Source organism: Aspergillus brunneoviolaceus, assembly GCF_003184695.1.
Source record: "Aspergillus brunneoviolaceus CBS 621.78 unplaced genomic scaffold BO95scaffold_10, whole genome shotgun sequence".
Lineage (NCBI taxonomy): Eukaryota > Fungi > Ascomycota > Eurotiomycetes > Eurotiales > Aspergillaceae > Aspergillus > Aspergillus brunneoviolaceus.
Genome location: NW_020290740.1, coordinates 459350 through 478915, shown reverse-complemented (window position 1 = coordinate 478915; position 19566 = coordinate 459350). Strand labels below are relative to the sequence as shown.

At 53.7% G+C, this 19566-nt stretch overlaps 8 protein-coding genes across 8 annotated transcripts; 2 read left to right on the top strand and 6 right to left on the bottom strand.

The window, feature by feature from the left end:
* Positions 1-468: 468 nt before the first annotated feature.
* On the bottom strand, positions 469-1237 carry BO95DRAFT_460370 (uncharacterized protein; the record flags this gene model as incomplete). Its single annotated transcript, XM_025588729.1, has 3 exons — positions 469-687; positions 748-1107; positions 1169-1237. 3 exons carry the CDS (start codon positions 1235-1237, stop codon positions 469-471), a joined length of 648 nt encoding a protein of 215 aa, XP_025445864.1.
* Positions 1238-1506: 269 nt separating this feature from the next.
* Positions 1507-2613, top strand: BO95DRAFT_439609 (zinc-finger domain-containing protein). Its single transcript, XM_025585768.1, has 3 exons — positions 1507-1958; positions 2073-2240; positions 2300-2613. Exons 1-3 carry the CDS (start codon positions 1611-1613, stop codon positions 2426-2428), a joined length of 645 nt encoding a protein of 214 aa, XP_025445863.1. The 5' UTR covers positions 1507-1610; the 3' UTR covers positions 2429-2613.
* A 107-nt stretch (positions 2614-2720) lies between these two features.
* On the bottom strand, positions 2721-4714 carry BO95DRAFT_428744 (YjbQ family protein; the record flags this gene model as incomplete). Its single annotated transcript, XM_025584861.1, has 5 exons — positions 2721-2969; positions 3004-3283; positions 3437-3507; positions 3860-4187; positions 4263-4714. The coding sequence occupies 5 exons, from the start codon at positions 4712-4714 to the stop codon at positions 2721-2723; spliced, it is 1380 nt and encodes a 459-aa protein (XP_025445862.1).
* Positions 4715-5145: 431 nt separating this feature from the next.
* BO95DRAFT_439603 (GFA family protein) lies at positions 5146-6392 on the bottom strand. The gene is made up of 2 exons (XM_025585767.1): positions 5812-6392; positions 5146-5744 (listed from the first exon to the last, which is right to left on the bottom strand). The coding sequence occupies exons 1-2, from the start codon at positions 6143-6145 to the stop codon at positions 5488-5490; spliced, it is 591 nt and encodes a 196-aa protein (XP_025445861.1). The 5' UTR covers positions 6146-6392; the 3' UTR covers positions 5146-5487.
* Positions 6393-7779: 1387 nt separating this feature from the next.
* Positions 7780-9790, top strand: BO95DRAFT_14019 (F-box domain protein). Its single transcript, XM_025580573.1, has 2 exons — positions 7780-8250; positions 8313-9790. Exons 1-2 carry the CDS (start codon positions 7934-7936, stop codon positions 9673-9675), a joined length of 1680 nt encoding a protein of 559 aa, XP_025445860.1. The 5' UTR covers positions 7780-7933; the 3' UTR covers positions 9676-9790.
* Positions 9791-10118: 328 nt separating this feature from the next.
* BO95DRAFT_14013 (glycoside hydrolase family 27 protein) lies at positions 10119-12085 on the bottom strand. The gene is made up of 7 exons (XM_025580572.1): positions 11888-12085; positions 11694-11826; positions 11485-11625; positions 11334-11423; positions 10961-11263; positions 10656-10840; positions 10119-10561 (listed from the first exon to the last, which is right to left on the bottom strand). The coding sequence occupies exons 1-7, from the start codon at positions 11957-11959 to the stop codon at positions 10157-10159; spliced, it is 1329 nt and encodes a 442-aa protein (XP_025445859.1). The 5' UTR covers positions 11960-12085; the 3' UTR covers positions 10119-10156.
* An 876-nt stretch (positions 12086-12961) lies between these two features.
* Positions 12962-14153, bottom strand: BO95DRAFT_471189 (NAD(P)-binding protein; the record flags this gene model as incomplete). The annotated part of the gene is made up of 2 exons (XM_025589576.1): positions 13632-14153; positions 12962-13564 (listed from the first exon to the last, which is right to left on the bottom strand). The coding sequence occupies exons 1-2, from the start codon at positions 14025-14027 to the stop codon at positions 12962-12964; spliced, it is 999 nt and encodes a 332-aa protein (XP_025445858.1). The 5' UTR covers positions 14028-14153.
* A 193-nt stretch (positions 14154-14346) lies between these two features.
* On the bottom strand, positions 14347-17260 carry BO95DRAFT_471188 (putative DUF221 domain protein; the record flags this gene model as incomplete). Its single annotated transcript, XM_025589575.1, has 6 exons — positions 14347-15089; positions 15145-15543; positions 15595-16518; positions 16568-16860; positions 16961-17157; positions 17210-17260. The coding sequence occupies 6 exons, from the start codon at positions 17258-17260 to the stop codon at positions 14347-14349; spliced, it is 2607 nt and encodes an 868-aa protein (XP_025445857.1).
* Positions 17261-19566: the final 2306 nt, after the last annotated feature.

Sequence of the window (19566 nt, the reverse complement as noted above, 5' to 3'; positions counted from 1 at the left end):
ATTATAGATATCCGAGCTTCTCGGAACCTGAAAAAGCCCACAGCACTGCCTTCCTATCGGGATAAATCCACCTGGACGGGACCCAGTGGAAGAGATGTTATCGTGATCAACTCATCACACAGCAGGCAGCTTAGCAGCAAGACGAGCAGCAGGAGGAGCGGGGAGGCCGGGCGCGGTACACCTGTAGAGTCTCCACGCAGAGTGCGGTTCTATAGAACTGCAGACAATGATAATGTCCCCGATAATGAGACCGTGAACGGCAAGGTTTCGAGCTGGTTGCTGCAGGATGACGAATTCTGGTGACGGAGTATTTGTCGACACAGTCGTTCTCCCCTGCCTTGACCAAACCATCCATAAGATCGCCAAGAATTGTGAGTATCCACGGAAGAATTGCCAGATCCACAGAATATCGATAAAAGTCCATGTCATGTATGATTTGATCCACTGTGTCGCGATGCATGTTTGTATTTATTTGTGCTTGCGCTTCTTCTGTTTCTTGTCGCCGCCGCCGCCGCCTCCATGGCGTCCTCCGGAAATACTCGTCAGTGCTGACAGTTTGACGGGCTGAGGCTTGTTCTTTTCCTTCTTTTGAGCTTTCTTCTTTGCTTTCTTAATCATGGCGTCCATATCGTTAGGGTCAGCTTCGCTGTCGTCATCCTCATCAGATTCCTCTTCATCTCCCCCGACCTGCTATGCGTGTTAGTATGCATCGACTATTGCCATATAATAGGGACCGTTAGCACTGACCGCGCTCTTCTTCTTTCGCTTGTAGTTGCCATAGGCCTGTCGACCACCGTAGACCATATCGTCATCATCCGCATCTAAGGAGCTGTCGGCCACGATAAACGGCTGGGGTGCAGGTGCGTCGAACCCGTAATCTAGAACCCATTCCGTATCACCCGACTCCGCGGCTTGTCGAGCAAGCGCCTCCTTCCGCTTTTCCTCCTCGGCAGCCAGGGCGGCTGCGACAGCATCCATGTCCGATTGAGGGGTCGATGGGCTTTGTACTGATCCAGTCGAAAGTCTTTGACGCTTCGAGATCGGCGTAGTGGAAGTCTCACTGGAAGACTGCGGCGTGGACTTTTCAGCCGCGGCGCGTTGCATGAACTGTGCAAGTTAGCATCGCGCGCAAATAAAATGAAATAAAAGGTCGCAGTCAGCCACATACCTTCATCGTCAGAAGACGAGAAGACATGGTCTTCTCTGGCTTTGCGCCAGGTGTTGATGGGGTAGACATGACGGCGATGAGGTCGAGCAGAGCCTGAAGTGAAGTGAAGTTGAAAGAAAAATATCGACAGTTTCGAAGCCGCAGCCGCCTAAAGAAACGTGCAACTCGAGGACCAGCAAAAGAGACTCGATTGCAAAGCAAAGAAAATCGCGGGCGGCAGAATCCCACCGCATCCGTGGCAGGAGCGGCGCCGATTGGCTAATTCCGCTGCTGCCAGCTCCCGCCCGCAGACTCTCACCATTGAGTGGTGGTAGTGGAAACCTCACTATTGCAATCCTCCTCCAGTCCCCTGCAATCGACCCGGACTTGTCCATTGTCGTCCTCCGCTCTCACCCCCGCCCTACCTCTTATCAATCTCTCTGGGACCCCAATCTCGCCCAGCATGATGAACTGCGTCCGCAGCCGTGTCGCGGCTTTTTCTACCGCCTGGACCCCTCGGGTCGTCGCCCGGGCCAGCTACTCGACCACTGTCCCTCGTCTCAGCGAAAACACCCTGCACGCCAACGACCCGACCCCCTCCAAGCCCGTCCCGAACGTGTCGGCCACCAATGCCACTCCCGTCGACTCGATGGGCGCATGGGACAAGCCCCTGCAGGAGACCCCCGAGATTGCGGAGCGCACCCGCAAGCTCCAGGCTCCCAACCGGGCCACCACCTGGGCTGCCAGCCAGCAACCCAGAGAGAAGGCCATGGTCGGCCCTCGCTTCGAGCAGACGATAATGGAGATGCAGGTCCGTGAAATCCCGAGCCATTGGATCCAGGAGAGGACGTTGGAATGAGCCAAGAAGGAGCGAACGACAAGGGAATATCAAATCAACCCGGAGACTGACGTTATCCTGTGCTAGCCCCAACCTTATGCCGCCATTGAGCTCATCCATAAGCAGCCTGTGCGCTGGACGAAGAAGCGGGTTGTTGAGTGTGACGGCGGCGGCGGTCCCCTCGGTCACCCCCGGATCTTCATCAACACCGACAAGCCCGAGATTGCTACCTGCAACTACTGCGGTCTTCCCTTCGTATGTCATTTTACCGTGCTGTTGTACCGTTACAGAGTGCTAATCCGATGATACTTCAGGCCCACGAGCAGCACCGCGCATACCTCAAGTCCCTCCCCGCCACCAGCTACCCCCTCGAGCCCACTGGTGATGCCGCCGAGGTGAACGAGAGCCAGCGTGTGACTGATAGTGCTTTCGAGCAGCGGTAAAGAATGGCTTGCTTTTTCTCCCTTTGGCGTTGATGACTTTTCTTTTCTTGCTTGTTGTTTCCCCGTTTGGCCCCCAGGCTCTTGTACAGATGTACCAGACAATGAAGTTGTTAGAACGAACCGTTCCATAAAAGTCGATGTAACCTCCTTGGCTACTTTAATCAATACCACACGAGAAGCTACTCCCATCAATACTACACGAGAACACAGAATCATTCGTATCTCTCCGTTCTGGGTTGGCTCGAAGCTATATACCACCCCTCACAGCAAACCCACCATTAGACCCTCGAACTCACGCCTTCTCACCCTGGATAGTAGCCACCACCTTCCGCGAGTGCCGACTCGTGCGGAACTCCAAATACCAAATCCCCTGCCACGTCCCCGTCGCCAACCGACCGTTCGTGATCGGAATCGTCACCGAAGCCCCGACCAACGCGGATTTGATATGCGCCTGCCCCAGCCTCACATTAGCCTCTTTCCACTTTTCTTGCAACAACATCACCAGTACTAGCATCCAGCCCACATCATCCCCAACTACCCTCTACCCAATTTCCCAAGAGAAAGGTTAAACAAACCGGCATATCATCCTCCCCCTCCGCGGAATGGCGATACAGGTTCCCCTTCTTGTCGTAGGGGGCGATGCGGTCCAGCGCGTCGCTCATGTCGGCCCGCACGTCCTCGTCCCAGTTCTCGTTCAGCGACAGCGCGCAGCTGGTGTGCTGCACGAACAGGTTCAGCAGGCCGACCTTGTACTCCCGGATCTCCGGCAGCTCGGACAGCACCTGGTCCGTGATGAGGTAGCTGCCCCGCGAGCAGGAGGGGAGGGTGAAGGATTTCTGGAACCAGGACATTGTACTGTTGATTCTTGGGAGATGGGGGGGTTAGTATGGTTCTTTCGGGGGCGGGGTTATGGGAGATGGTTTGTTGGGTTGGTGGAGGATTGTGGTAGGTGGTGGGTGAGTGAAAGGGTCAATTGATTTTGAGAGAGAGAGAGAGAGAGTTACGTACGATGCGATTGATGGAGGTGTAGGGAAGGAGGTGAGGTTGGCGGTGTTGACTTTGTTTGAGCTGAAGTGAAGCTACTTAGGCAGAGGAACGGATTTCAGGTGGGGGGAGAAGACAGGAGAAGACCCGTCGACGTCATTCGCTGCAACACTACAGGCTGGGCCGCGTCAACACTAAACACTAGACATTGTCTTCATGAAATGGCAAGGAAAGTTTATGGTTCTTTGCAACTCTATATCTTAAGGAAATAATGTCCCCTTCCTCATGAAGCCGAGCACACGCTTGCCTGCACAGAGGGAGGATTGCTGGTCGCCGATCCCCAATCCGTGCCGCCCAAGGCTTTCCCTGCTTCGGTGGAATTGTCCGATCGAATCTTTTTCTCCCGCTGTCAGTTAGCCGAATCAACGAAGCGAAAGGAAGACTCACATAGTACTGCTGCTCGACGTAGTACCACCAATCGTCACTGCGAAATGCATTGTCCGTGGACTGGCTGATCGGGTCGACCCAGATCGTGTCCCTGGTATCGAAATGCGCGTGCTTCGACCACGAGACATACACCTTCGGATGGTCATTCCCACGCACCCCGTCCGGCGCGCGCGCGTCGCCAGCCGCGATCTCCTCACTCGTCAGCGTGCTATGGATCTGGCTCCAGGCCAGATTATGGTAGCCACTGTGAGCCGACAGCAGGGCGCGCGAAGGCGCCCACAGCTCGTTAGCGTCGCGCGAGTGCACAATGATGACTCTTTCCCAGTCACTACATCTCCGAAGATTAGGCCCTTTGACGTTGCAGAAAGACAAACAACTACAGAATGCTGCCCGGTACACTCACTAGTCATGCCCGGTGTCAATCAGGTCGAGCACCTTGGCCCCGTCCTTCTCATAGAAGAGATTATAGACCACACGCACATTGGTCTCATTGCACCGCTGCACGGTGTAGTAGATCGGGAACGCGGACGCGGGGCCGGGATTCCCGGCGTCAACGCCCGGGTTGCGGCATTCGCAGCCCACGTCGGGGTATTCGCATTGCGGCGCCGGTGCGGTCTGGTGCGCCGCATCGTAGACGTCGGGCGAGTCGGGCGAGCCCCCGAAGGCCCAGGTCGGGTAGCAGGGCTCCTCGTTCAGGGCTTGGCCGAAGAACCAGAGCGGCGCGTAGCGGTTCGCAAGCTCGACGCCGTCGTCTTGGTTCAGTAGGGTTCGCATCTCCTCGTCCGTGATTTGCGTGACGGCTAGGGCTTGGGCGGCCAACGCCGCGAGCACGGTGCTTCGGTGTGCTGGCCACATCGTGGACTGGTCTATACGTGCATTGGGCTGAGGATCTTGGGGCCCTAGTTATTGGCATCGTTGCGTGGTTGTGCGGAGAGCAGTCTTATAGATGTATCTCGAATCATCAGGTCAGTCGCGTCGGCTGACCAACCCCGCGCTATACCGACTGATGTACTTCCAAAGTTGATCTATTCCGACGGGCTTTCCACACATCAGGGGTTCTGGAATTCCGTTGACTGATTGACCAGCATGACCCCTGCCTAGGGTGACATCGGGCCGGGGTTATCGGTTGACATGAGCATGCAGCACCATCACATTTCCATCGCGCCTGATAGGCAGCCGACGACGCCCAGCCTGACAGCGGCCTTCCGAACACCAGCATGTTTCTTCTACAAGGGATGTGATTGGTCTGTCTCTTCACATGTTGATCACGTTTTCTGTCTAACATATGACAAATAAATCGAAATTTCCTAATATACATATCATGATGATCATTTATCATGCACTCGTCTGACTCGTATCGCTGACCCAAATCGTGTACGTGGTCCAGTGTGGTCACAGTTTAGTAAAAGCCCCAAAGGATACGATCACCGATCTTCATTCCGTGGGCTTGCCCATATCATCGACCTTTTCACTGTCTTCGTCCATCCCAGCCCACTTGAGCTTGCCATCTGGGATCTCTAGGATCCGCTGGCTGTAGAAGATATGGCAACTAGAGTACCGCGTCAGTCAAGGAACGAGCAGCTACAGCTACGACTCCCCCGCTCGGGTGAACAAGAAGAACATGGAACTTACTCGACCTCGAAGGCCTTCCGCCACTCCAGACGCTCTGCGTCGGTGTCTCCGCACTCAATCGACTCCGGGAACAGCAGACAGACATTCCGTCCTTCGTCCATGATCGGCGACCGGCACCACGAACAGAAGACCTTGGTGGGCAGGGAGTATTCCCGGGTCTTGTTGGTGGAGGAGTAGAATGCCAGACCCTCGGCACCCTTTTCGAAGAGCAGGTTCTCCTTGTGGAAGATGGCGGCCCATTGGAAGGGGGCAGCTGCGGGGGAGTTTCCCAGTTAGCTATCATCCGCAGCACCTTTCTGCTCCATCGCGAACAAACTCACCATGGGTCATCTGACACCCGCGACAGTGGCAGAACTTGGCCTTGAGAGGCTTCTCCTTGTTGAGCTTGTATTTGACCTGCCCGCACTGGCACTTGCCGCGCCACTTGACCTCACCGAAGTCCTCGGCGGACCGGTGCTGGTAGGGCGGCCGCTGGGCCATGTCTTTAGTGCCTTCGGGCTTGTCCGACATTCCGGTCGCGTTCTTGCGGGCGTGAGTCGTTGGGATGAAGCGGGGGAATTGAGTGCTGCGGGCTGTTGTTGCTGCTGCCGGGAGATAACACTTGGGGGTTGAGCGAAGGATGGGGGCGCAGAGTCGAAAGGGCGTCGATCGCATATCACAGAGGATGTAGAAACTGGGATTGTCATTCAATTGAACAACAAAACTGAATGTCGGGTGGCTCTCATTGAGTTTCTCCTATTTATACAAGAGACCGCCGTGGTCTTTTTTCTGTGCAGGGTCTGGGACTGCGGATGATGTCATGACGATGTATTCGATGACGGACGAAAGGGGGGGGGCCTTGGACACAGAATGGCAAAATGACAGAATTATTGCGACGGTTGTTGAGGTACTTGTGACTGAAAAAAAGGGTCTGGAATGTTTTCTGGGGGTGAAGGATTGAGCCATCGTAAATAAGCTTAATTAAGGCCTGGCTGGTTGCTGCTGGTGGGTGGTTTTGGTTAGTGGCTTGTTACTATGAATAAATCGGGCTGTCAACCTACCTTGGGGGAATCGCTGCGATGGCTGGATCTTACATGGAAGCTTCGTCCTCGGATGTAATGTACATATGAACCTGATATCTTCTCTATGGTCCTTCTGAAGGTGTTGCAGTGTGTCTCCGAATCTTCTCGGTTGGGAACTTTGTTGTATCTCTTGGAAGTGCTGTGCCGTACAGTGGATGTTCTGATCGCCCAAGAAGCCTACCAAGGCATTTACTTCGAGCAAGCATTGGCTTCATGACCAACGACGATGGCTCGTGTAGCATGATATGTAACGAAGAGGATCAGATGTAAAGATCTTGATATTCCTGGTCAAAATTATTTTGAGAGGGCAAAGCAAAGGGGTGAGGCAGGCAAGGAAACAGCACAAGTGATGCAGCTACTACGAAGCGTGGCTGGCCCGTTTGTCGTTGTGGCTGGTAGGATATCTTGTGAAGAGCTGGGGCATCAATGCTAGAATCTTAGGACAGAACATCTCTATCTGATCAAGTAGTAGCAAGGAAATAGTGGCGGTCTAATGTATTTTCCATTCTCAGGGTTGATTAGGATGCTAATGGTCTTTCGACTCACTCATTTTCGCCGATGTTTCGCAAGTCTAACGGGTGAGTGACTAGTTAAATAACAGGTATGGATAAGGAAATAACTAAGCAAGTAATACATTTCTAATCATGGCTGCATGGAAATGAAAATCTTGTGATTGTCAAGCAAACGGAGTAAACACTAGGCCGCATTGGTCCTCCCTCTTGTTCTTCCCTCAGCTTTCCTCCTCCCACCCCCCTTTCGGAAAACAACATCACCAACATTTCCAACACACCAACAAACAACAACTTTCACCTCTCACCACTCGGAAGATATCCTGATAGTCTGTCCTCACTTCACTCTGATCTGACCCCTGCAAGATGAAACCCACCCGTTCAGTGTCTGGAAGCATTCTCCTCCACCCAACTCAACCTGAAACCCCCGCCCTTAATATAGGGAACTCTTGGCGGGCGACACCCTGTCATTTCGCTTGAGGAGAAACAGCGAGAAATGCCAATCACCGACTCCCCGCCTCCCACATCCAAACGAACCGGCGGGTGCATGCATCTCTTGTGCATCGAATGAAGACCGCTCTCGCGTTACAAGTCTCAGGGCTTAATTATACCTCTTCCTCCCCGTTCTCGCCGTCACTCATCTCATCCTGTCCGGCTTCTTTTGCTCTTCTTGTTCTCCGCTTCTCGCTTAGCTTGTCTCCATCCGCGTTTCAGCCTTCTTTATCTCCAAACTCCGATCGTCCTTTCAACTTCTTGTCTGTCTTAATCTCTTACTTGGTTTCTTCTGTGTCATCTTTGCGAGGCATCGACTCGCCTTTCTCATCCCCCTCAGTTCTCCCCCAATCCATGTCCTTCCCGGTGGTGGATCTTGCATGATGGGTCTTCTGAGCCGACTTCGCAGACATTCCTCCAGGAACCACAGTGCGGGGAATGCGGCCACCTACGACCATCTCCGCACCGACGTCGACGCCTATCCCCGATCGACCTCCAACCAAGACTTGACCAAATCCCTCCCACGACCGATTCTGCACCGCATCTTCGCCGCCGTATGTCCACACACCGTTGACGACAGCTATGAAACATCGGAAGAGTCCATGACCGAGGATGGCTGCATGCTCTGTGACATGCGCGACCTGGCCCACTGCGCCTTGGTCTGTCAGCGCTGGTATCTGGAAGCCCGGGCTTTACTGTAGGTACCAGCGATCATCTTCAGCGAGGCACACGTCTAACGAGATATCTCTTCCTGCTTAGATACTCCCACGTCCGCATTGACCCCGTCCATTACTGCGAACTCGAAGTGGAACTATCCGCCAAACGAAAGCGACGCTCGTTCCTGAATCGCAACGGGGAAGCCATCGATGCGCCCCAGGTCCGACTCCGACTCTTTATGCAGACTGTGCGGGAATCGTCAGATCTGGGACATCGGGTCCTCTCTCTCCGCATGCCATACATGACTCGCGAGGCGAGCAAAAGCGAAATCGCCCGCACCATCTCCGTCCTGCCGAATCTGCGTTATGTCGACCTCCCCGCCGGCATCTTCAGCGACGACCCATCGTGCTTGGCCTTGAAGCAGGAGCTCATCGGTCGGTGCCAGGATCTTCGCCGGATGAGCTACCGCCACGGGGCCGAGGGCAGCTTTTCGCAGTTACCCGAGTCGCCGCTCTGGGTGAATCTGGAAGTGCTCGAGCTATCCCGGCTGCAGATCGAGCCGCACATCCTGCGGATGGGTCTCGCCTCCTTCCCCCATCTCCGGGATCTCACCCTCGACGATCTGCCCTGGCTCGACGACTCCGCCTTCTCGCCCTCCTACTCCGATACTCTCCCCCCGTTTCCGGCCGTCCAGCGCCTCACCCTCCGCGATACCCCGAACGTCACGGCAAGCGGGCTTGTCGATTTCTTCTCTCTGCCCCTCAACCGCAAAACCCTCCACTCCCTGACCCTCTCCTCGACCGGTGTCCTCCCGTCGACCTACCACCAGATCCTCTCCGTGGCGCCGCAACTCCGCTCCTTCTCCGTCAATCAGGAAGTCACCCGCTCGTTCCCCGTCGACAGCAACCGCGTGCCCCCGCTCGCCTCCCGCTCCCTCGCCCTCCTCCACTACGAGATCACCTCCCCCTCCAGCCCCATAACCGGCAACCTCCCGCCCATCGCCGCCTCTTACTACACCTACCTCATCTCCTCGCTCATGTCCCACGCGCTGCCCGCGCTCCGGGATCTGTACGTCCGCGATTCGAGCTTCCCCGAGACCTTGCTGCTCGCCCCGCCCCCGCGGCTGCTCGGCGGCGGCGGCGAGGGCGAGGGCATGGGCCCGCAGTTCTTCCACGGGGGTCTCGCCCAGCCGCTGAACGTGTACAGCAAGGGGCTGGACGAGCTCGAGTGGAACTTCACGCCGTACGAGCCGCCGTCGACGCGCGGACGCCGCGCCAGCACCACGCGGCCCGTGAGCTTCCACGACGCCCAGCTGAGTCGCACCTGGGGCGGCGACGCGCGCAAGAGTGTCCTGGTCGGGAACGGGTTCGGCGGGTTCCTGGCCGTGCCGGTCGAGGATGAGGACGGTCGGCCCAAGAGTAGTGGCGGCTGGCGACGCGATAGTCGGCAGGATCTGTGGCGGTGAAGCTGGGGGGTGGTCATGCTGTATGCTTGTGTCAACTGGGATACGTACGGTAACTACGGATAATGTTGTAATGAGGGGCAATTTGACCTGGGCTCTCGTGGGTCGTGTTGCAGTAGATGTGGATCCCCTACTGGCTGTCTGTGACACTGGGTGCGGACGAGTTCCTATTTAGGTATTTACTTTATTTTTCTTTCCGTTGATCTATTTCCTTCCTTCAGGATTGGGTGGAATGGACATTTGGAAAATGGTTCCGGAAAATATCAGGATATGTTTTTACCACCTTGTTGAAAACAATGAAGATAGAAAACATGAGTGTGTCACCATCAACCACCGCTTTTTCATGACATGCTCCCTCCTTCCCCCTTCTGCTGAAAACCCCATTTTACTATCTCCTGTCTGTGCCTAGCATTAAGCAACCTACCGCTCCTCGACTAATTGAGGCACCACCGCCCGGCCACCAAATGTTGAACAGAACAAATGATTAACAAGCATCGCCCACCACCAGAACAGCAGCATCGTGGGGCGCCAGCTTGACACTATACTTATCCCGGACACATCCCAGATCATTGCCCGTCCAGGCATTCCGCACCCGGAACCCCGTCCCGCGGCGCCCGCGGTGTCTCCCCTGCAGCTCGGGCACCTCCTTCCAGTACGCAGTCCGGGTCTGGGTGCGATCCTCCGAATTCAGCATCAACACCAGCGTCCCGTTGAGCGTGGACGACGGCCCGGACCAGTACTCGGCCGGGTGCAACGGGTCGAAGGTCCAGTCGGCGTTGTAGCCCCATTTGTAGGGGTAGGCGGGGCGGCCTACTAGAGGATCTTGGTTGAAGGCGAGCAGGTCCTTGTTGCTCAGGATGGCCAGGTGGGCTGCGTCAATTGAATCCAGCTTTTTGTATCCAAGAGGTTAGCTCTGGGGTAGTGGATGAGTTTGCTGGGGAAAAGGGAGGGGGGTTTCAGGGTGCTAAGGGGCAAAAACATACAGGAGTGCCGATAATCAGAGGGCTCTTCATGATCGCCCAGAGAGCAAAGTGGGCGCGGTTCTCAGCCAGCGTCAGATTCCCGTTACCGACTTCTAGCATGTCCGGGTCGGGGTGCCCCCAGAAATTGGCGTAGTTCATGAGGAAGGAGTTCTCATTGGCAATTTCGGCGATGCGGGTCCAGTTTGCTGCATTCTCTGGTTATTGCTTGATTCTTGGATGAAGCGGAGGGGAAGAATGAGGAGGAAGGAGAGCAAGGACGAGGTTGACAGGGGAAGCTGGTGCTGGGAAAGAAAAGGGAGTCCTACGTGTAATATCGCCCGACATGCGCCACGAGTTGCCGGTTGCGTTTCCCCAGGCATTCACATCGGCTTGACCCCAGTCACAAAGAGAGTAGAGAATGGTCCGGTTCACGCTGAGAAGAGCGTCGCGCATGGCCTGGTAGCGCTTCGCCGTCGTCGATTTCGACCAGTCGTACCTGGCCGGGGCAGCGTTTGCGAGTCCCGGGCAGGTGCCGTTTGGGTAGGGACCACCGTTGGTGCTGTCGGGTACGCAGGCGGTGTATTGGTCGGTCTGATTGGTAGGGACACCGCAGTTGTCGTACTTGAGGTCTAAATTGAGACAATTAGTTGAGGAAGGTAGAAGGGGACGAGCCGGAGGGTTGGGGTAAAGGTGCGTTACAGTCAATGCCCCATTCGGCGAAGGTTTGCGCGTCGACCTTCTCATACCCCAGACTAGCTGGGTAGCCAGCGCAGGTGGTCAGACCGGCACCTGTGATGCGTAAGCTTTTCTCTTCCGTACACGCCTTGCTTTGGTAGGGGTATGAACCTACTGCTATAGATGCCAACTTTCAGACCCAGCGCATGGATCTGATCCACCAGGCCGGAGATTCCATCGGGAAACTTATCAGGGTCCGGGATTATGCGCTTAGTGGTTGTGTTGCGTCCGGACTTGATGGACCAGCAGTCATCAACTAAGATAGCGTGTAGTTAATTAGCAGCGTGAGTCTTGAAAGGGCTCGAAGGTAGTATATGAGCTCACTGTTGATGTACTCGTAACCGAGGCCCTTCAACCCTAAATCTATGACCTCGTTGGCGGCCGTGAGGATCTTATCTGCGTCGATTTCGCAATTGAACGCGTTCCACGAATTCCAGCCCAGGGCAGGCACGCGGCCCTGTTTGCATTCAGCCTTTGAAGCACGAAGAAAAGTGTGGACTTGATCCAGATGCGCGTACCACATCGTCCTGCCGGACCAGGGCATTGGCCCTGGACATAAACGCCAACACCGTCAAGGAAGACACCAACATAGTGACTGGATGAGATGTATCTCAGTATCCTCAAGAATGGCCCTGAAATACAAGTAGTGGAATGATTCTGGGACCGCAAGTCCAGCCATGATGGCGGCGAGGGGAACGACGATCGCTACTTATATTGTTGGGAACTTGGTGAAGCGGGGGTCTTTGGGGGTCGAGGAAAGAACCCTGTATGTAGATGGGGGAAAGAGCAACACGATGACCAGGTAGGTGGAACCCACACCAGGTTTGCTGGCGAGTTTGTGGCATGCTCAGAGGAGGGGGTGGTAAACAATTCGGAAGTTGTGTACACCATTTAGGCTATAGACGACTTTATCAGGTTGTGATGTGCGCCTCGCAGCCACCCGAGTCAAGCTATTCGGGTTGCGTCCTGGTTTTTCCGTGGTGGATTGGTTCCTGGTGGCTGGCGGGGTTGGCCGTGTTGGAAAGGGTAAAGCTGCAATTGGGATGGACCACGCTGCAGATGAGCTGCATTAGTGTCTGAGGGGAAGGTAGAGCTCCTTTCATGTTACTCGGTGGAAGGATCTGGATTGCAGGTGGTGTGAGGAAGGGCGGAAGAGAGCCTGGGAATGACGTCTGGCGCATTCAATAGTGGCTTTTGATGACGGCGCATGCGTGGTGTATTGGCAATATTGCACATAGTGACTTTGAGCCTCCCGTGATGAGATTGTTCAAGCATTGATAGACAATGTTTGAACTGCAAAGACATTGTGAGGCCAAAAGTGAGGCAGACGGTGTGGTGTGGTGTGGGTGAGTGAGTGGGTGGAAAGTTGAAGTGTGGAGAAGAAGTAGTTGAGAGAGGGGAACCTGGAAGATGATAGCACCTCCACCACTACTAGTACTAATTAATTGTATACTCTGCAAGCCACCAAAACTACACAACCCAATCACTCCACTCCACAGATCAACTATTAACATCTCACAAACACACCAGCATATTTTAATAATCACCAGCATACATTAGTACTACCATTCTAACTGCAGCCAGAATCCCAATTACATCTCTACATCTTTCTCCCCAAACATCTCCCCAAAATACCTCTCAAAGGTCCTGACCTCGACCCCCGGAAAAAGCCCATTGTGCACCTCGCCCGGCGGCCTCACAAACCGGCCCGCCCCCTGCATCCCCTTGACCAGAATCCAAAAGTCATCCGGGAAGACACTCTTCCCCTTCACCTCTGGCGGGATCGCCCCCTCGGGGTCCCTCCACACCCGGTGCATCACCTCGAGCGGCCACACCTCTTTCTTGACCGTCCTGCTCGAGAACCGCTCCAACAGCGCCGCAATCTCGTTGTACGAGATGCGATCACTCACAAAGTTCAGCGTGCGGTTCGCGGATATCTCGGAGTGCTGGACGGTCTCCACGAGGAAGGCGGCGAGGTCGTCGATGTGCGTGAAGTCGACCCTGGCGTCCGCGTCCCCCAGGATGTGGAGGGTGTAGGTGTCGGGCGGATCGGGGTTGACCCAGGGACACCAGGTGGTTTCGCGGGATTGGTTGTAGAAGTCGCCGCAGCCGATTAAGGTGTAGCTCATCTTGCCGGCAAGGATGGCCGGGTGGTGGAGGCATTGCTCGGTGGTGGTGGATTTGAGGTTCCATATCTGGGGGGGGGGAGTGGTTAGCTTGAGGCGATCGTCTGGAATGGTTCGAAAATGGAGAGGAACGTACAGGATGTAAGTATCCCATTTGATCATCCTCTCCTGGGGGGCGGTAGATGTGGTGCATCCCATACTCGCTCGGGTAGAAGCGTTTGACGCCTGCGTGGGCCGCGGCGTCTTGGACGGCTCGTTGCGCGGCCAGTGCTTTGCCGTTCAGAGCGCTGATCACGATCTCGACGCCGGTCAGATGGGGGGTGAGATCCTCGGGTGTGGCGGAAAGGAGGTCGACGACTGCAGTTGACAGACGTTGACTCTGGTCGGATGTGAAGCTCTTGACTTGATCGCGTGCGGAGGACTCGGATTGCGGTGCGGCGATCTGAAGGACATGATGGGGAGTGGTGGTGAGGAGGGCGCGCATGATCGCTTGGCCGATCTGCCCTGTTGGGCCGAGGAGAGCGATCTTCATTTTGGATTCGAAAACCAAACCAAGTGTTAAGTAAGATGCTTATTTGGTGGGATTGTTGCTGGTGGTTGATGCTCTTATGTGTTGATGTTCGTATGGGGTAACATCACAGCTACGTCATGTGTATAGCGTCAATTGTTCATTTATTGTATTTCAAGACATCAAAGGTAATAAAAAAGACGTGCACGACACGCTGGACCTTGTGGGACGGATTCTATTCGATGATTCAGATAGGATCTAAGCAATATACACCAAAAACAGGATTAGGGGTATTAACGTTTTCATGTCCATGGCATTTCATAATTTGACCCGACATCACCTCTCAATACAGAATCTTCAACTCCCACAATGGTAACTTCGGATCGAACTTATCCCAAACAATCTTGTTTTTCTCACTCAGATGCGCGCCCTCGTTTGTGATGGGTATCAAGGGGTCGGTATCCACAACCTCCTGCTGACTGAAGCCCCATCGGTCCCGTGGAATCCATACCGTCGGTGTTCGGGAGGTGATGCACGGCTCAAAGTACGCATTGTTCTGCTCCTGCTCCGAGTATCGGATTTCCACGTGGTCGCGGGGTACCTTGCCCCGAATGGCGGCGTAATCACGGTAGAGGTTGGGGTGAAACCATCGCCATACGGATTGCCATTTGCTTGTGAGGTGCAGATGCGGGAGACCCGTGTCAAGAGGTGTGGACGCTGCGGAGGCCTCTTCTTTGGCGAGCTGAGCGGATTCTTCCACGTCGAGAGTGCGGGGAAGGAAGGAGTTCAAAGGAGCAAGGGCTTCATTGAGGGACATGTGGGCGAGAACGGTGAGGATCAAGTAGACTACCATGATGATCAGGGGCCCAATGGCGCCTTTGATGGCGAAGAGACCGATCAAGCAGATGTCTGCCAGGTAGAGGCCGGTCATCAGGTGTTGGAGGGCCCGGGGGTAGACGAGACCCTTGGTGTCGATGCGAAGATCGTAGACAAAGAGAAAGTTGTATCGGTAGGCTTGGTAGACAAGGTAGAGACCGACGAATGCGAATCCGAGAATTAGGGGAGCGATGCAGGAGTACGTCAGAGCTGAATTTTGGCAGTTGTTAGCTAGTGACACGTCAGACAGGGCGAGACAGCATACCTATCACACCCATGTTCGTGAAAACCGGAAAGACATTGCCCCAACTTAGGCCACTTAGTGTTGCCCATCGCCGGTACAATCGGCGTGGTGTACGGTCAAGGAAGGTCGTGATAAACTTGAATACAACTGCTCCGGCAACTTGCACCACCGCCATAGAGCTCATGGTCAGGCCCTGTAGAAGAAAGTATGAGATGTAGAAATTTGTGGCTTTCGGTAAGTTTTGAGCCAGTAGGTCTTTGGCTGACAGCGGGTTTTTTATGATTTGTGCAGTCGCTGCGGATGCGGCAGATGTCAAGGTAGTAACAAGAAATACTTGGACTACTTGGAAGCAGAAATGTGCACTTTGGGTGAAAAGCTCAACACGAGCATCCGAGGGCACACCTGCGCATCTGGCACATGCTGTATACCTCGTTACAACCAATTCTCGCAGAAAAGAAGGATCAGCCATACCTCGACAGATAACAGGGACCAATGACATTAGCATCGAAAGGGCAGCAGACGGCAACAGCCCCGATATGAGGCCGATGATGACATCTGGTAAGTCATTGAGAAAGCCCAGAAATGGCACCAGGTCGGTAAGAGAACTGATGTTAGAAAGTGTGCCAACTAAGGCTGATGGAATGGACCAAAATATGACCAGAGCTGCAAGGCCACCTTGAACCAAGAACCTGCGCCCGATGCGCTGCCACCAACTAAGATTTAATGCTGACCAAACGACCTCATTGGGAGAGATACCGATGAAGCGCGGAGTCATATGCAATGGCTGATGATGCGACAGCGTTTGTAGAGCGATTTGCGCATCATTTTGCGTGTAAAACTCGATGAAGACCGCGGATAGATTCTTCATCTCTCCATTTCTATGTTTCTTTTGAAGATCGTCGACCTCTTCAATGACCTTGACAAGCTCAGCTCGCAGCCAACGGATCGTATCAACCTTCTTGCCGAAAGGCTTGGGGCGATGAGTTGGCCTTCGCACACCATGATACCAGCCCGATGTGTCCGCTTCACAATCATGACAGGCATCAGTCTCTAAGCAGGACTTGGAGGGGGAAGCTCCTTTCCTAATGGCCCTAAGACGAGCTGAGTTCGCTGCCCGAATAAGTTTCGTTTCGGCGCTTTCGAGCTTATAAGCTAACTTGTCTCTTTTCTGAACCTTGTCGTCCAACTTCTTACAGTCGGAGGTGATCCACATACGCCGGATCGATTGTCCAAAGACCCGACGCAGTGTCTCCTCGTTCTTATATTCCTCGGGTACCGACATGAACAGCACCGTTCTGGATGATATCCGACGCGCATAAGCGGGAGAATTCAAGTACGCCTGTCGCAGGTTGGCATAAAATATGCTCTCTCGCGTGATAACGAAGAAGACAAATGCTGTCGACTGTCAGCGACGTCCAGAGGTATTCTGAGAAGATCACCTCACTGAAAAATATACATGCCATGACGGCATGAGCGTAATAACGCTTAGGATCCGTGACGTTGCTAAAGCTCAGCGCATCGAGTTGCGTATTTCCCGCACCTCCCGTGGCATGTATAGGCAGAAGGATAGGCCAAGTGATCACGCATCCAGTGAAACATGTCGCAGACAGAACACGCAGAAATCGCAAGAAGAGATAGCCGTCCAGAGACGAGTTATGCAGCACCTGGGCATCATTGATCCTAAAGAATTCCCCAAACCAATTGACAAATCCCGATGGCAAACGTGGCGCTCGCTCACTACGTAACTTCTAAGTAACTTCCTGTGGTAGCATGTGAGGGTGGAGTGGATGCTACGTACTGTTTATGCCAGCATGGCAGATGAGTTCTGGGTGCATACCACCGCAGCTGAGTTCGTCGACAGATCAGAAACAAGCCAAACCAAAAGGCCGCGATCACCAAGGCAGGGATCAGAGTTGTTAGAAACGCTGAAAGGGAAGTTGACCCCCCACCAAGTCCGAAATCTCCTATTACATCGGAACTTGTCGAGGAGGCGTTGCCCCGCGAGGAGCCAACGTTGGGATCATTGTCTGAGCTCTGATAAATCAATCAGCACGCAACCCACAGAATACACATGGAATGGGCTTACGAGAATGTTATTCCGCTTCACAAGCGGATCAAGCACAACTCGAAGAGCCATGTCAGTGGGCTATACAGCTGTACCTTGAAGGCGAAGAAAGGAAGGTCAAAGCATGAGATTGCTCTAAATATACGCGGACTTCAGAGGACAATCGCATCTGCCCCTAGCGCCCCATCACAAACAAGCTCTCGAATTCCGGGTCGTGTCCCACGTATTTGAGTGGCAGGCATGCCGAACCTGTCACTTGAGGCACAATCCACGCAAAAGTACATAGCCTGAAAGGGCTGAAGCTGCAAAGCATGCAGGCTAGCGCGGTGTGACTCGAGAAGTGGTACACTGGCCAATAAGAGTGGTAGGAATGTGAATGGTCGCGTATCGATGTTGATTGTGGGTTCTTAGTGGTTATCAGCTGTGGTTCGCTTATCTGCTATGCCGTTGATCAGAAGCACGAGATGCCACACTCAAAATTACATCTCATGGAACAGAGTCCACAATTGCAGTAAGAATCGTCCAACTTGGCATGGAACCATGCGATCAGCGGGGTTTGGTCGCGGACGAGCGTAGGATGAGATACCGAAGAGCTGCGCACACCAGGCCATCAGCTGAGCCAACATGCAGACCATGCATGAGATCAACCCTAGGGAGGGCGCTCTTGTAGCAGTCGGCGATTCTCAATGGTTCTTGATCCTTCGGACAAGCAATGTGGAATCAATAGAGGATGGGCCGCTGCCGATCGGCGGATTGAGCTGATCATCCCGGACGGAGCTTCTGCCAGCAAGGGATGGCTGCTTTGGACACTCCTCTTTGCTGTACCGCGAGAGTCAGTGAGAAAAGTTGCACCGTAGCATACTTTCTTGCTTCATTAATGACTTAGTTCATGATCCTACACGTAATGAATCTGTGACCTGGTAGACCTGCCTCCGGTTCCGTATGCATTTTTTGGCCAAGCAGGTGCAGGTACAGTGACAGCTCAGGCTTGTCCGAGTGGGACATCCACACCATTATTTTCCAAGTAGGAAAAGGGGTTGGTGGGTGCACATCGGCCCCATACGGAGCATTGGGGTAAAATTCTGTAGGAATGTGTCCAATCGAGAGAGTATAGAATGAAGAGCAAGATGGACAATTGATTGTCGCGGGAAGAGTGAAGCCGGATGATGTGGAGGGGAAATTCGGGAGGGAGTGAATCAGCGGGCTTACCATGGGAATAGCGGCTAGATGGTCAGCCCGCAGTGAGTGTTCACCTAGGTCCCGGCACCTCGGCCCGTACATGGGGATGAGAAGCATTTTGGAACACTGAATAGCTGATTAAAATGGAAACCTAGGCTTTGATTAGTGTTGGGGCAGCGCTTCATGATAAAAAAGCTCATGCCATCTTCAGCACTGCATGTCATTCGTTGGCATGCCATAAATGAGCTTCTGAGCATGGGAGTTGAAGAAATTGATACAATTATAGCTCTCTTTCGCTTCGTGGGATGGAGTGTGGAGTAGCACATGTATCGGGCAAATTTCTTTTCAAGGAGATTATGATCAAAGATAAGGTATGGGTCTAGCGATTCCTAACCAAGGAGCTTTGAAGGACGTCCAGCCGAATGTACCAATAGGCAGGCATACTAATTGAAGGACAATCAGATCATTGTCTCTATCATAAGCATCCAGGGCAGATCCGAGCATGAGTCAGCAAGCAGCTGCCATCAATCTCTGGTGAAGATGGCAATATTCTGGTCTGAGAAGCATAGTGAATAAGGTTCAACTCGTACCTGAACTCGGTGGACGCACGCGCTTTGAACTCAGGAGGCCGTCTCTATTGTAGACAGGCCGGCTGGAACCTGAGGATAAACGAAGCGGCTCATCGATTAGTGAATCTGGTTGAAGTTCTTGCCTACCTAGTAGTTTCATGGTTGACATTTCCAGATCCAGCTGGGCTTATTGTGAGGCGATGTCACTACATGCTGATTGGGCAAAACATTGAGCTAAATCCTAATAGTAGTGTGTACAACATACTCCGTACTAATTACCGGGTTGGAGGGAGATATTGTAGATTTGTTGACTGCCACCACAGTGTGGTGTTCCTCATAGCGACTGCAAGGAATTGTGATGCTGCTCTTGGACTTACGCCTTTTCATAGTGCACTAGGAGATGTCAGTGACCACGATCAATCAAAAGCACAGCAAGACCTACCAAGCCACTCGTGCAATGTTTCTTCCCTTTCCAGCGAAAGGGTAGGGCAGGGCTCCTGAAGAGCATCGTCCAAAGACCCACTTGGGTCAAAAAGGTGCTTCGGTCGCTTTGAGGATTTTAAGAACTTGCATGAGTTAAAGATAGAAGACTGAAGGTCGAGGAAGAGATGATGGGAAAGCTAACTGCAG

Coding starts and splice junctions, on each gene's coding strand:
- BO95DRAFT_439609 (XM_025585768.1), top strand. CDS start 1,611: ATGATGAACTGCGTCCGCAGCCGTGTCGCGGCTTTTTCTACCGCCTGG. Junction 1,959..2,072: donor AGACGATAATGGAGATGCAG/GTCCGTGAAATC, acceptor ATCCTGTGCTAG/CCCCAACCTTATGCCGCCAT. Junction 2,241..2,299: donor ACTACTGCGGTCTTCCCTTC/GTATGTCATTTT, acceptor ATGATACTTCAG/GCCCACGAGCAGCACCGCGC.
- BO95DRAFT_439603 (XM_025585767.1), bottom strand. CDS start 6,145: ATGCGATCGACGCCCTTTCGACTCTGCGCCCCCATCCTTCGCTCAACC. Junction 5,745..5,811: donor CGGGTGTCAGATGACCCATG/GTGAGTTTGTTC, acceptor ACTCCCCCGCAG/CTGCCCCCTTCCAATGGGCC.
- BO95DRAFT_14019 (XM_025580573.1), top strand. CDS start 7,934: ATGATGGGTCTTCTGAGCCGACTTCGCAGACATTCCTCCAGGAACCAC. Junction 8,251..8,312: donor CTGGAAGCCCGGGCTTTACT/GTAGGTACCAGC, acceptor CTTCCTGCTTAG/ATACTCCCACGTCCGCATTG.
- BO95DRAFT_14013 (XM_025580572.1), bottom strand. CDS start 11,959: ATGTTGGTGTCTTCCTTGACGGTGTTGGCGTTTATGTCCAGGGCCAAT. Junction 11,626..11,693: donor CGGTTACGAGTACATCAACA/GTGAGCTCATAT, acceptor ACGCTATCTTAG/TTGATGACTGCTGGTCCATC. Junction 11,424..11,484: donor GAAAGTTGGCATCTATAGCA/GTAGGTTCATAC, acceptor TACGCATCACAG/GTGCCGGTCTGACCACCTGC.